At 35.8% G+C, this 14,901-nt stretch overlaps 2 protein-coding genes and 1 pseudogene across 2 annotated transcripts; 1 reads left to right on the top strand and 2 right to left on the bottom strand.

Moving 5' to 3' along the window:
- Nucleotides 1-19: 19 nt before the first annotated feature.
- On the bottom strand, nucleotides 20-3,360 carry LOC125221550 (FT-interacting protein 3-like). Its single transcript, XM_048123676.1, has one exon. The coding sequence runs from the start codon at nucleotides 3,108-3,110 to the stop codon at nucleotides 69-71; it is 3,042 nt and encodes a 1,013-aa protein (XP_047979633.1). The 5' UTR covers nucleotides 3,111-3,360; the 3' UTR covers nucleotides 20-68.
- Nucleotides 3,361-4,456: 1,096 nt separating this feature from the next.
- On the top strand, nucleotides 4,457-5,917 carry LOC125223405 (actin-depolymerizing factor 7-like). Its single transcript, XM_048126541.1, has 3 exons — nucleotides 4,457-4,564; nucleotides 5,248-5,513; nucleotides 5,594-5,917. Exons 1-3 carry the CDS (start codon nucleotides 4,562-4,564, stop codon nucleotides 5,742-5,744), a joined length of 420 nt encoding a protein of 139 aa, XP_047982498.1. The 5' UTR covers nucleotides 4,457-4,561; the 3' UTR covers nucleotides 5,745-5,917.
- LOC125220922 lies at nucleotides 5,915-13,897 on the bottom strand (annotated as a pseudogene).
- Nucleotides 13,898-14,901: the final 1,004 nt, after the last annotated feature.

Genomic DNA, 14,901 nt, shown 5'->3' with positions numbered 1-14,901 from the left:
TTTGCTGTGAAAATGGAACTTAGTTTCAAGTGTTACATTCAGAAATTTACAACAGTATTTATAGGTGGTCACAACATGCTATCAGTCCTAGCAGGCAGGCGGCGGAAGAAGTTGAGCGGTGCTGGAGGCAGCTTGCGTCGGAATTTAGGAGGTCTCATGGCGTAGGATCCGGCAGTGATTATTAGCAGCTGAAGAGGCACGGCGTAGAACACCACGGCTGACGCAATGCAGAAGGCCATGAATATGATGGTGGCGCGAGGATCCCGCCAGCTCAGAACCGCCTGCACCCGCTCCCCCTGCGACGCCACGTCCCCCACGACTCTCTGTATCTGGCCAGCAACGCTCCGCAGACGATCGTACCTCATCCGCAGAGTATCACCACTTCTAGCCGTTGGGAACGTGTCAAACTCCTCGTCAAGCTCGTCGGCCGTCGCGGTGTCTGCACAAGACAACCTCATGTTCATGTGTGGTGGATTCTTCGGCCTGAACCTATAGTTCCAGAGTCCAATGAGGAACATGTATAGGTACAACGTTGGCAGGATCAGGTCGGGGAAGAACACTAGCATGACAAAGAGGGCGTACACGAGCACCGTTGTGACCGGATTCTTCCAGTGGCAGACCTCGTTGAGCCACTTTGAGACAGCGAAGATGCCGTTGAAGACCGCCATCAATCTGTAGAAGTTTGCCTTGCTTCGCCTCATGCTCCATAGATGTGAGTTTACATCACTCATGTATTCTACAACCTCTTTTCGGAGAGGTGGCTCAGCCCGGCTCAGACGTGCCGCCAGGATGTTGACCGCTTGGTAGCGCAGCATGTCAAGCTGCGCCACCGACAACGGTCTTACGTAGTGCATTTTAGGCAGGAGAGGCCTCGAGTATAAGGACATCATGTTGAGCATCGACGTGCATGTGAATCGGATTGCCAAATGCAACTCTCCCATCTTCTTCACCCCCGAGGGGTGAAGAACGACCAATGGATACGAATGCGTGTAAACACGATTCGTTTCCAAGGTCGAGATCCGGATCCGAACCTTCCCGATCTTGAGGTCTCTGTGGCTATTGGCACCACCAAAGTGTCCGTTGTCGAAAACGCCCACAGTTAGAACTGTGGCCGGATCGTAAACGTCCCAAGTGTACTGCTCATTGAACTTGGGGTTTAAGCTATCGGTGATAGTTCTAGTTCGAATCCATTTCTGTCCATATTTGGCCACACAGAATGTGTCTGAAGTCCCTCGACCGTTTCTACTCTTCATAGGTGTGAGGGCGTTGGCGTTCAAGATTCCGAGCTCAAGCACACCTACGGGCGGTTTCCAAAGCTGCTTTGCTGTTGGCCTGAGATCACTGCTATACTGCGTGGATTCATCTAGAACATGGTAGCCTCCATCGAGGCAGATCCGGAGATGGATCCGGCTTGCAAAATGATCCCTCTTGAGCTCCACAGCCTCGGTGGCACTCGGCTTCTGCAGGTGCCACCACTTTGTGTGCACCACTCTGTCGTCGGCCCGTTTCTCAATCGTTGCCAACGGCACAAAAGCCTTGCCAAGAGACTCCTCTTTGTTAGGCCCGACGCGATCATCAACTGATATCACCAGCTGATCATCGTCGAAGGGCTCAGCGGCAACAAACATGAGGTCCTCGTTCCATGACGCGTTCGAGGTCTGTGACTGGACTGGCTTTGTTCTCAGGATCTGGTTCCCAATTTGGGCCTTCACGTGCACGACAGGGTACCGGTTCCTGTCATGTGTGACGAGATCCTGGGCCTCAATCACGTTCACGCGCACATACCACAACCGGGGCGCGTGGTACACTTTGGACCGGATGTGTGCGGTCGAGGCGGAGGTGTCGACGAGGCTAGCTGCATCGGAATGCCAAGCATCAGCAAAGGCCTCATCAGCTTGTGTGCCTATCCAAACTGCAACCATGAGCTCCCCGTGCTTCCTCTCGCCCTTGCTGTCCTCGAGTCGGTGCCACTCGGGCGCCAATGGGCTGTCCGGAGGGGCCCGTCTTGGGATATCGTGAAGGTCGAACTTCACCACGCCCACAAAATCGTCCTTGATCACATCCTTGTCCATCACCACAACTTCCAAAATAGTGGCTTGCATTCTGTCCTTTGAAAACGTGAACACTGTGTTCCATTCTGGATTCTTTGTCTTGTCGAAATGGCGAGTAACGCCCTTGTAATTACCCAGCTTCACCACCACGTAGGGGTCGAGGCTCCCTGTGGCGTCCTTGGACGGGAGGTCCCGTGCCTTCACAACACGAACAAAGAGAAACTGCATAGGCTGCACGAGATCATACGTGCTGGTAGCCCTAATCCGCCCCCCTCCGAGAACCGGATTCGTTTCTCTGAGTGAAAAATCATTAGGCTGAGACGATGTGTTCAGATGCATTCGAGCAGACTGTGATGACTGAGGCTCGAACATCATCTCACTAGTGTTGTATTGCGTTGTTTGGTACGATGGCATTGTATAAGAAGAAGAAGGTCGTTGTTGTTGTGATTGTTGCTGCTGCTGCTGTTGTGGTGGTTGATGCTGTTGTTGTTGTTGCTGCGGCTGGTGGTGTTGACTATGATCTGAGCCAGCAAGAGTGTACAAACTGCGCCTAGACCGGGATGCCTTCTCCTCGTGCCTGTGAGAACGGGGTGATGGTTCATCGTGGATCGAATGCAGGCTAGAGAAGGACGAGGAGGAGGCGTAGTGATGACTAGGGGTGGGATCGCCGGTGAGGTAGACTTTCAAGGCGAGCTCGCCTCTGGTGGAGGAGAAGAGGCTGTTTTTCTCAAGGGGGTAGTTGAAGACGACAGAGTCAGAGAGGGGGACGAAGGAGGTGCCGTTGATCCGGACCTTCCCGAGGGAGTGTTTCTTGGAGGTGGCTCGATTGATGCTATAGAGGTGAGCCTCGAGGGTGAGGTGGCGGAGGTCGAGGGGGTTGGCGACGTTGAAGTAGAAGGTCTCGTTCCAAAAGGGGTTGAGGTCTCTCTCCTTGATGGTGGTGCGGAACTTCTGGCCATCGAAGACGAGCTCCACGGCCGCGCTGGACGAGCCCTGCCCGTCTTTGGGGAGGAGGTTGTGGGCTCGGACCACCTCCACTGCTAGCTTCAGGTTGTTCATCTGTTCATGAGATATTCAGAGGCGTGGGATTCAAGTATTTAAATGTGTACAAGTAAAGTAATGCTTACATTACAACATTAATTAAGAAGAAAAATCAAGGAGGAGGAGGAAGAAGAAGAAGAAGAAGTCGTGTGAAAGTCGTTTTATACTAATTGTGAGAAGATTAATACAACATTTTGAGTCGTGTTGGGGTGAGGTGATCAAGAACAAGACATGCCTTCTGGTTTTAAGAGAAATTAATATTTGTACAAACGCAACTAACTGACTAGTTCTACTTTTTAATGACAGAGTTATTGGTCAACTCAATCTTTGTGAACTTGCAAGTTGTATTTAACAGAATATTTGTCACCATCACATTCCATTTTTCTACTACATCTATTCAAATTTTCAAATCTCGGTAATTTCCTGTAAATTGCAAGGCCAATGTGTAATTGACATTTTCTTTGTTTTTGTACATTTTCTTTGATTTATTAAGGGGCTCAGTATATTTATTATAGATTTTGAAAATACTTGATGTAACTTGATTTGAAGATGTATAATATTCACTGCTTTCATAAGGATGATTCTTTTATTTCAATAAATAATAATAATAATAATAATAATAATAATAATAATGTATCTCAGGATTATATACGGAGTGCATTTGTTTCAAGAGATTCAATCTCAAAACTCAATCTTATAGATAATCATGCAATAATTAGTCTTAAGCCAACTCCCTCCAACTAAAATAACCTTAGAACTTAATCCTAGATAATATTATCTTAGTACTATTTTATCTAGCAAACCGAAAGTGACCTTATGTGATAAATTCGATAGTCTGCAGTAATATGAGGCTAATTTCAAAAATCGTTTACTTCTATTTTTTAATTAATCGTTTACTTTTTTTTCTTCCTTATGGGCCATGCTACAATCTTTTAAATGTCTATAATTAGAGTTTACTATTATATTGATAACATCATCAGGCACGACATAACAAGTTAATTAAAGATTAAGTAACTAAAGACTCAGCTTGTTTATTTATGTGTTTGTTTATTCTGACAGCAAATAGGTAGCTTAATTGATTTCACCAAATCAATATCTTATTTGATTATCGAACAATAATCTTCTATCTATTCAGCTTAAACAATTGCATAATTTGCATTTGAACTTATAACATTTTTCTTTATATAATATAAGAATATAAGGGTAGTAAGTTAAGGTATACATAGTTTTTTTTATTTGTTGTAAGATAATGATTTTTGTATATATACTGCTTCAAAATTATATATTGGCTTTATGTTACAGTTTATATATTATAAACAAATTTCCTAAAATCTCTCTCATCCTTTGAAACTTTCAATGCCCTACCAAAATTCAAGGATCCATATCTCTCCACCCTATTTTCTTCTTCTCTCCCTTTGATCTCTAATCACATTTACTCGAGGCTGCTCGAATTTTTACTCAAGAGCAAAATGGTAAGTCATCTTTGCCATTCCTACATCATATAATTCTTTTTATATGTCATCATTCAACTACATTCCCTCCCTTTTTTTATGTTATGTTGCTAGAATGCTTGGCTCTCATTGATATCCACTTTCTTCATGATATTTTGATTGATTTCCTCAGCATTATAAGGTGAATTTATGTATTCTATTTGCTTGATTTTTTCACTGCTTATGGGACAAGTTGGCATTAGTAATATCAATATGTGTGTGTTTGTCTGTGTAATATCTTTTGTTTAATGCCTAATTATGTGTGTGATATTTGAATTTAGACCTCAAACAATATCAAGATTCATGAATGATGCAAAAAATAATGCAGATCTCTGTTTTGTAAGGAAGTAAGGATCTCTAATTAGAGATTTCACACATTTATCGTAAGAAAATGAAGTATAGGAAAATATCAGATAATTTATCACATATTAGTGCTGACCACCTTCTTTTTATCTCATGTGAAAAGAGTGGGAAAAAGGGTGAAAATAACATAATCACAATTTTCCATCAAAGAGTTAGGGGGAAATTTATCAACAAAAATTGCTATACCATCTGTTTTACATATATTCATTAAGGCGTCTGACATGATCAAGAATATTGATGTGCTCCCATTTTTTTTTCTGATTATAAGAGAAAAACGTGTTCATGGTTTGGATTCTCAACAGGCAAATTCTGCATCCGGGGTTGCTGTGGACGACGCGTGCAAACTGAAGTTTTTGGAGCTAAAGGCTAAGCGGAACTACAGGTACATCGTGTTCAAACTCGATGATGGACTCCAGCAAGTGGTGGTGGAGAAGGCCGGGGGTCAAGACGAGACTCACGATGACCTCAACAATAGCTTGCCCGCTGATGATTGTCGGTATGCTGTCTACGACTATGACTTTACAACTGATGAGAACTGCCGCAAGAGCAAGATTTTCTTCATTGCATGGTGAGATCACATGAAACTCCAAATTTTTGCAACTATTGTTTTTTTGATGAAATCATGAAATTGTTGTGATATTGCCTCAGGTCACCCGAGACTTCGAAGGTGAGGACCAAGATGCTTTACGCGAGTTCAAAAGATCGTTTCAAGAGAGAGTTGGATGGAATTCAGGTTGAGTTGCAAGCAACTGATGCAAGTGAGATGAGCATGGACATCTTCAAGGAAAGAGCTTATTAATTCAAGTTTCTTTAATGCTGAGACAGCACTAGTTCTATTTTTATTAGTTATTCAAAACTTTCTTAATCACATGATTTCTTTTCCTTTTTCAAATCTTGACATTTGTTTTTGAGTTCATAATCTTGACATTTACCTTCTCTTGAATGACGTATAAATTAGTTTCTCTTGAATCATTTTCTCTCGTATTGTTTCCTCCCGTACTCGTCTTCCAATGCCTCCACCTCGTTGATGGCCTCCATATCCGCTCGTGCAAAATCTCCAAGATCTCGAAGCTTGAAAGGTGGAGGCATCTTGCAGGGAGGCGAATCACTAGGCGACTTCTCAATGGTTTCCTCCATGAACTCCCTCAACTTCCCCTGTGCAGGGCAGGCCAGCAACTCCGAGCAAAGCTGAGTCGCGTTTGGAGGAATCTTAGGCTTGTACTTGAAGAGCTTCGCGTACTCATTTAGCAGATGGAACATGTAGTCATAAATATTCTCCATTTTCAGAGCCTCATGGGCGAAGTGGCTACCGGCTTCACCAATCTTCTTGGCCTAAAAAGCAGAATTCAGTAAAAAAAGAGTGACGTAACTGAAAAGATGATATGATGATACATACCTTTGCAGTATGATTGTTGCCATATTCAACTGCAAATTTGATGGAACTGCACTTTTGGGCGTCCCTGATCGGCCAATAATGGCGTTGAGGGATGAGCCCCCGTGAGAAGAAGTCGTGCCAACGCGAGTTGATGAGCAACGTTGGAGAGTTGCATGCTAGGATGTCTTTCTCACTAACAGACCATCCCCATCCTTCTGCATAAATCTTGTACCTTAAATCACAAAAAAGGAATCTAGAATAAGAAACAACACAACACTTTGTTTCTCCTGTGTAAAAAAACACAACCTGTGGGTGCACTGGTTTGCAAGATTGGTCTGCTTGAATCCTTTTCGTGCCTCTTCATCCCAATCCTATGATCAAAACAAGAGAAAGTTGGTCTATATTTAGGGGCCGTTTGGTTAGATAACTTCAAGATAGAAGAGTTATGATAGGATAGGATAGGATAGGATAGGAGTGGCTACGAGGGAGTAAAGGCGAGCATTCCAATCAGTTTGATTAGTGAGGTTGCATTTCATGAGTTGGTGTCTTTGTTTAGAAACCTTGGGGTTGCCTTTCCAGTAGGCGTAGGGAACTCTATCCTCCCATTTCGATTTCTCCATCTCTTCTTTCATTTCCTTCACAAACACACCCCATGGCTTTATATTTACCTCTGTCCTGCATCCCCATAACATCACTCAAATTTTTATTTTATCATAATCAATCAATAACTATAATCTTAAACTATTTAAATTATAAATCCTACTCATGAAAACCAAAAAATGTTTAAATTAACATAAACCCCAATTGTGTATATATGGTCAACCACCTCTAAAAACTGTTTAAGATAGAACTAAAACATAAACTTGGTAGAGATACACCAAAAGGTGCCTAACCTTTATCATTTGGGGTATTAGTCCATAAAATCATAACTCTTGCCAAAATTTGATATTTCTTACAAACATTGGCCGAAGTTTGAGATTTCCCAAAAACTTTAAAGTTTTCACAAATTATCAACTTAGCCACGACCAGTTTTAAAGTTTACAGAGTACTAAATTTTGGGCAAAGTTTGTAATTAAGGACCAATACCCCTTACCATTTCTCTTTTCTTCAATTAAATGAGTGTAAATTTACATTATTATTCTATTTAGTGATCCAAACAAAAATTAGCAATCTATAACTTTCATTTTTTGTGAGTGTAACTACATCATAAGGAATCGGTTCCATTTGAGTTTTTCAAAGTTTGTTAATCTGTGTAAATAAAGGAAGGATGACTATAATCTTTTCTTCTTTCTTTGCATTAAAAATTACTACTATAATTTTTTCTTTCTTTCTTTGCATGAAAAGATGACTATAATCTAGAGATAGATGGAGTATTCAAGATTGTCAATATTTAAAAGAAATGTATACTCCCTATTCATATGTAATAAGATTATTTACAACTTGTGTTCATAATCATATGGCCAAATTAGAATCAATTAGGACTCATTAATCACTCAAAAGTAAAATTTATAAAATTTGATCATCATATCAGCATGGAAGAAAAAATGAAAATGAGAGAGAGTGAAGAAGCACATTACCAGAAAGACCAATCGGGGAAGACGATATCGACGGTGCGATTATCCGCGCAGTACTTGAAAAGCGGCGGCGGAATCGCCCCTGCCGCCTCGTACTTCTCCGCTTCCACCACCGGCCGATCATCGCAGTCAAACATCAGTTCCAGATCGGGCAATTTCCCACCATACCTCCTCATCAGCTGCGCGAATCCCCACAGCGCGCGACTGAAACGCCTCCTCGAAATTCTCCACGTACATTTTCCCGCCTAAAATCGTAATCCGGAAATGCGCCGTGCGCCACCATCTCCTCGGTGATCCCCGTGCTTCTCCAGTGGCGCAAGTCCTCGTGAATCCATCGGAAGTAGTCAGGGCACTGGGATCCGCTTCCCTGATGAGGATTCGCCTCCGAAAATGCTGCTGGTTGAAATTTGGGGCAAATTCTGGTGTGATTCCATGCCGCGCAGTCCGGAGTTGGTAATGGCTTCTCAACGGCAATCAGAAAATCATATTCACCCTGCGATGATTGGAATTTGTTAGAGTAATTAAAAGGAAAAATATCCAAAATGGGATCATGAATTGTTAATTATAGTAATCTAATTCTAATTGTTACTGTATTTGGTTGGAGAAGAGACCAGAGTTAGAATCCATGGCGCCGAAAACACCAAAGAAATGAAGATGAGAAGCAGAAGAAGAAGCAGAGGATTGGAAGGCCTTAGCATTAGCCATGATTTGATGTTCATCGTCAATGTGTGTGTTTCATTCACTTCAATATTGAATATTTGTATGCAAACAGTTGTGAATTGTGATCATACAGTTGAGATTTAAATAATAACACTGGGTTATACAATTTCGAAATCTAATTATTTAGACTAATGCCACATGTAAAATTGAAAATGAATATTAGTGAAAAAGTTATACTCAATTTAAATTTTAAGCATAAGATGGGCTTGTACATGGGCGTGGATCGATTAAAATCGGCTTCATAAATTACTTATTGGTTATAATTGATCCTCATTAAATTAGTTAAATAAGCGATGGACACTTACTTGAATTAAATTAATTAAGTAAAGATTTGCGAATATATTTTAATTCAGTTTTAATATTATTGTGGTATGTTCAATCTATTTCAATTTCTCAAATTGTGTACACTTTTTATATGTAATAATATAGGATCGAGTATCAATATTAATAATCACATCATATTAATATTCGATTTTGTATGCTGTCATTATGATTAACTTTGAATGTATATGTTTTAATTCTTGTAAGAAAATCTTATTGAATTATTTAATTTATAGTAAATTATTGATAAAGTATTATGGCGTTAGGTGTAATTTATATATTATATAAGTATGATTGAAAATGTAAAAAAAAAAGTGAAAATGAAATATTTTTTTGAATATAAATAATTTGAATGAATAGAGTAAAAATTTCTATTTGATGTGATATATATCGAAAAATAGGTTCAGTTTGGTATAAATTGCTAGATGGAGATGATCTAGCAAGATAGGGAGTACTTTTATGGCTCATTTGGTAGCTATCTCATGTTTCGACTAGACATTATATCATTATGATAGTAATCATAGTTTCGATTAGTTAATTTATATATATTAGGTGTTTGGTAGATTAAGATAATTGTGAGTTATTTTAATGTAGTATTTGGTACAATAAGTCACAAGTAAGGATTAAAATTATAATTGACAAAATTATCCTCATTAATTTAAGTTAATTACTAAACTATCCTCATTTTGCCCTAATAATTCCTAAAAAATGTAACAGCCACTCCCCAGATTATCACCACTGAGTTCTTTGCTTCTGAGCAGAGTATTATATCGTTCATTCTACATCACAAAGAATCTGGTGAGTTTTCTCATTTATGTTGTGTGGGAGTAAAATTAATTGCTGGACTGGACTTTCTATTTTTTTTAGCCATGTTTGGTTGACGAGAAAATAAACTTGGCAAGGAAAATGATTCATGGGAAAATGAATCATAGGAATATGATTACCAACAACTTTACTTTCTCGTGTTTGAAAAAAATCAAGATTTTAAATTTTATATTTGATTTAAACACTAAACTGGAAATAAAATAATTACTTTTAATTAAAATATAATAATTATTATTATTATATATTAAGATGTTTTTTAATAAATTACTATTAATTAAAACAATAATGATAATAATTTTAAATTTATGATTATTAAGAATAATTTAAATATGAATCATCCATCATAATAATAATACTATAATTGTAATTCTAGTTATTTATTGATATTATAATTATTAAATAATATAATATGATTATTCTGATAATTATAATTGAATAAATTTAAAATTTAAAATTTCACTAATTGTTTGTTGATTAATTATTAATTTTTAATATAATAATAAATTATTATTATTTATTACTCCCTCCGTCCCTGATTAGGAGTCACAGTTTGACCGGGCACGGGTTTTAAGAAATGTAAAGAAAAGTTGGTTGAAAAAGTTAGTGGAATGTGGGACCCACCTTTTTATATTAGTTTTTTTATAAAATGTGTGTGAAGTGAATTAGTGGAATGTGGGACCTACTTACCATTTATGGTAAAAATGAAGTGTGACTCTTAATTGGGGACGGACCGAAATGGAAAAATGTGACTCTTAATAGGGGACGGAGGGAGTATATGCTTCATAATTTAATTAAGCATATTATAATTGTTTAATAAATTATAATTATTATCAGGATAATAACAATTATAAATAATATAATATAATAACATAGTTATTACTATTATAGTTTTGATTATAGTTATGTATTAACTATATTGAAATTAAGTAAGTAAAAATTTAAATATTTAAATTATTTTTTAAAATATTTTAATTAATTAATTAATACTAATTGTAATAATCTAATAATAATAATATATGAAATTATACTATACCCCATTAAATAACTAAATATGCAAGAATCCTAAAACTTGGAAAAAGAATACTTAAGAAAAGTAGTGATTTAGAATCCTGGAAAGTTGTAGAACTATTTTCCTTGTTTTCAACTGATTACTTTCCCAGCTTAATTTAAAAACAAAGAAACAAGGAAAATTTAAAATTTGAGGATTCAAATTACTTTTCTAGACAGGAATCCTAACAATCAAACATGACTTTAGTTGGAATGTTATAGACCGTTTAATACATTTGATAAAAAAAAAGGTTAACTCTAAAATTTCACACCCGACTAGTCTGAAATAAAAATAGTGGCCCGACTGATTAAGTGGATTAACCTTGATGAAAAATTTATTGTTAATTAACTTTGGAATTTGATGATAATATTTTGTTATAGAAAGTCTAAAATCGGTCCTCTATATTTGCTAAAATAGAAGTTATGTTAAATTAGGACGAGATATTTAACGGACAAATAGAGTACTCCTATATTTTATATGCATATTTTATATGCAGGAATATATGGTGGTTTGTAGTACTAGTCTATATAAACTAGAAACAAAAATCAACATATTGCTATGACAAATTACTCAAAACACTATCAAGTTTGGTCAATTTTAGGTTAATCAATTTATAAAAATTATTCATTATAATTTTGATATTTTTTTCAACTATCCTATAATCTCAAATTTGGGGAAATTATACATGATATGACAAGCATAAAATACCATGCAGACAAAATGTTTGACTACTTAACAACGTCGTTTAATACAGCTACTCAACGATGTTTTAATTTTTACACATGCATGTTTCGGTATCAATAAAGATTATTTTCTTTATTTAACAATAGCCCTATACTAATAAAAAATTCAATAAGCATTGTCCTATCCAGCTATCCTATTCCTATCTATAATGGCAAAGTAAATTTTATCATTCAACAATTTGAAAATTATAATCAAAGACACATGCAACTTGAGAAAATGGATCAATGATAAATATCATGTATTCAAATCAATTTCATGAAATCAGATATGCAACCAATATTATTGTCAAACAAACTTAAATATTACATCCTTTTATATCCATTATAAAATGTTATAAACCTTCTTCAATTTCTCTCATCCCAAAACGATTGTATAGTACCACAAAAAGATAAAAAAAGAAAGAAGATGTCTCGTGCTTTTTCTGTTTTGGTGCTCATTGGTTTTTTAGTTCTTATTATTACCCCATCTCTTGCTCGTGATTTAGAGGATAATGCACTATTGTCAGATTTGAATTTAAATGAGAATAATGAAAGTTTCGAGGATAACGAGACGTTGAATATTGAATCGCTCAGGCACCATCGCCGTCGTCGTGGCCGTCGTGCTCCTCCTCCACGTAGCCATGGCGCACCAGATAACCACCGCCGCCATGCTCCTCCTCCCCACCACCGCAATCAAGCTCCTCCACCGGAAATGTTTTAAAAATGTAGTACTCATTATTGAAGAAAATAAATTAATACATCCATTATTGTGAAATTTTCTTATATACGAGAGTTCAAGTTTACCACATGAATATTAATATAAATATTATAGTGCACAACTTCTTAATTATTTAACGGTGAAAATATGCGTATCATTTCCAATGAGACATAAAAATCTGTTTAAAACTCTCTTAATTTGTTTAGATTTGATATAGTTATAATTACGGTAGATAATTTGAGTTATTTGTAATACATATATGCATTTTAAGCTATATGAAAATGAATCTATTAGGTATATCTAAGTAAGTAAAATTATGTACCACATAACCACATTATTAAATTGTTGAAATCAAATCAACATTAAAGTTGGCTCATGAACCCTAATTAATTAAAAAAAATAGAAGTATTTTAGTACTAATGGTATGTTAAATTATAATATTGATTAAGTTTTTTTATTTTAATTAGTAAAATTTAAAAATTATGAATTTATTTATGCGAGAACTATAGTCAATAAACATCTAACGAGACTCATTTGAAAATTATAAGCAATGTGACACATATTTATAGCATTCAGAGAGGAGTAATACTTTAACTCAAAATTAACCGATCAATTTATTAAATTTGAAAATTTCTTATTACTTTACTATGGAATTTGAGGTCAAGATTTTGTTATCTGTGTGGAATTTGATGACAAAATTTTATCATTTGCGGAATGTACGTACTTTGGTTTTCTCCTACATTTAATAAATAACTTTTATAATAAAATTAATCAATTAGTTATTATGTGAGTCGTTCTTCTTCACACCCACTTTTGTATTAGTATAAATATTTAATTAATATTTAGATTTGTCGATTCAAAGAAGTTGTTTAATAAAAAAAACACTAATTACTGTTGCGGCATATTTCAACCGTTCTGAAATTTGACTTTATACTTGCTTATGCAACTTGCAAGATGCACATCATTTTGGGAAATCAGATATCCGAAATTTAAAAACTCGAAAATAATTCAATAGTTGTGAAGCTTTTTCATATGAAAATTTTCAAAGTTAACTAAATATAGTAAGAAGTACCAAGTCAAATAAACGGTGCAATATTCATAGAATATAAAAGTCCAGGCAATTACTTAATTATAAATGGAAAACACAAAATCTAATTACGTACAGTTACCTAATTATCATTCGCAATTTTGAAAATAATAAATAAATAGACCACTCAAACAATTGCATTATTGGTAAAAAATTTAATATTATTGACCCACAAACTTAAGCATTATACTCTTCGCATCCACTATAAAATAGCATAAACTTTCTTCAGTTTTTCTCATAAAAATATCATTCATTGAACAAAATGTCTCGTACATTCTCTCTCTTGATACTCATTGGATTTTTAGTTCTAGTGCTGACACCATCTCTAGCTCGTGATTTAAAAGAAGATGCATTGGTTTCTAGTAATATAAACGAAACCAATGAAGTTGATGAGATGTTGTGGAATATAGAATCGCTCAAGCACCGCCACCACTGCAACTGCCGCCACCAAAGCCGTCACGCTCCTTCTCCTCAATGCCATGGCGCTCCAAGAATCCATCGCTACCTTCCTCCTCCTACCTAACATTGCCATTATGCTCCCCCAACCCAGCATCGCCGCCATGCTCCTCCACCGGAAAGCTTTTAAAAGTGTATCGGTTGTTCAAGAAAAAAACAACAAAACAAATTAGTATACTTGTTGTGATTATTTTCTTATGTATGAGATATACTACCTTATGAAGTACTCTACATGATTTCTTATTAATTAACATAATGAAATATTGACCCAAACCTAAATATCATGCATCATTTACATTCATCATAAAAATGTTATAAACTCTTTTCAATATCCCTCGTGTCAAAACATTTCTTCATTTAAGAATAGCCCTGATTATGTATACCAAAAAAAAATCAACAAATATATTAATGATCTTATCATCATTAAAATTTTTGAAAGTAGTAACTAATAATCAAATACACATGCAACTTGAGAAAAAAATGCATTAACGCTGAACATCTTATATTTAAATTAATATTATGAAATTAGATATGCAACTTATATTAATCACTAAAATCCTATGTATTGCATCATTTTACATCCATTATAAAATGCTATAAACTTTCTTCAATTTCTATCATCTGAAAACTATCATAGTGTATATAAAAGGTAAAACGAAGATGTCTCATGCATTTTCTTTTTAGTGCTCATCGATTTTTTGGTTCTTGTAATTAAATTTACCAAGTATAATTTAATTAACGTTTCTTGTGAAAATTAATTTTTAAAATTTTCTTATTTATTTTGAATTAATTCAATTGCGATACCGAGTCATGAATCATTGAAAAAATAAAAATTTTACAAATTAATACTCCCTCCGTTCCATCGTAATAGTCATTTTGTCATTTTGGTACGTTCCATAGTAATAGAGTTATTTCCCTTTTTAGTAAAATTCAACACATTTTTCCTCGCTTACTTTACTCTCTTACTTTTCTCCCTTTATCTCATAACCTATTTCATTTCCACTTTATTTTCTCTTTACTTACCTCATCTAACACAATTTTTCTTAATCTCCATGTTGAAAAGAAACGCCTCCGTTACTATGGAACGGGAGAGTAACAAGCAATATCAAA

This window comes from Salvia hispanica, chromosome 4 (assembly GCF_023119035.1).
Source record: "Salvia hispanica cultivar TCC Black 2014 chromosome 4, UniMelb_Shisp_WGS_1.0, whole genome shotgun sequence".
Classification (NCBI taxonomy): domain Eukaryota; kingdom Viridiplantae; phylum Streptophyta; class Magnoliopsida; order Lamiales; family Lamiaceae; genus Salvia; species Salvia hispanica.
This window is presented reverse-complemented; position numbering and strand designations above follow the sequence as displayed.

Excerpts from the sequence above, each read along its gene's own strand:
- LOC125221550 (XM_048123676.1), bottom strand. The coding sequence starts at position 3,110 with ATGAACAACCTGAAGCTAGCAGTGGAGGTGGTCCGAGCCCACAACCTC.
- LOC125223405 (XM_048126541.1), top strand. Across the intron at positions 5,514-5,593 it reads AAGATTTTCTTCATTGCATG|GTCACCCGAGACTTCGAAGG; the intron begins GTGAGATCACAT and ends ATATTGCCTCAG.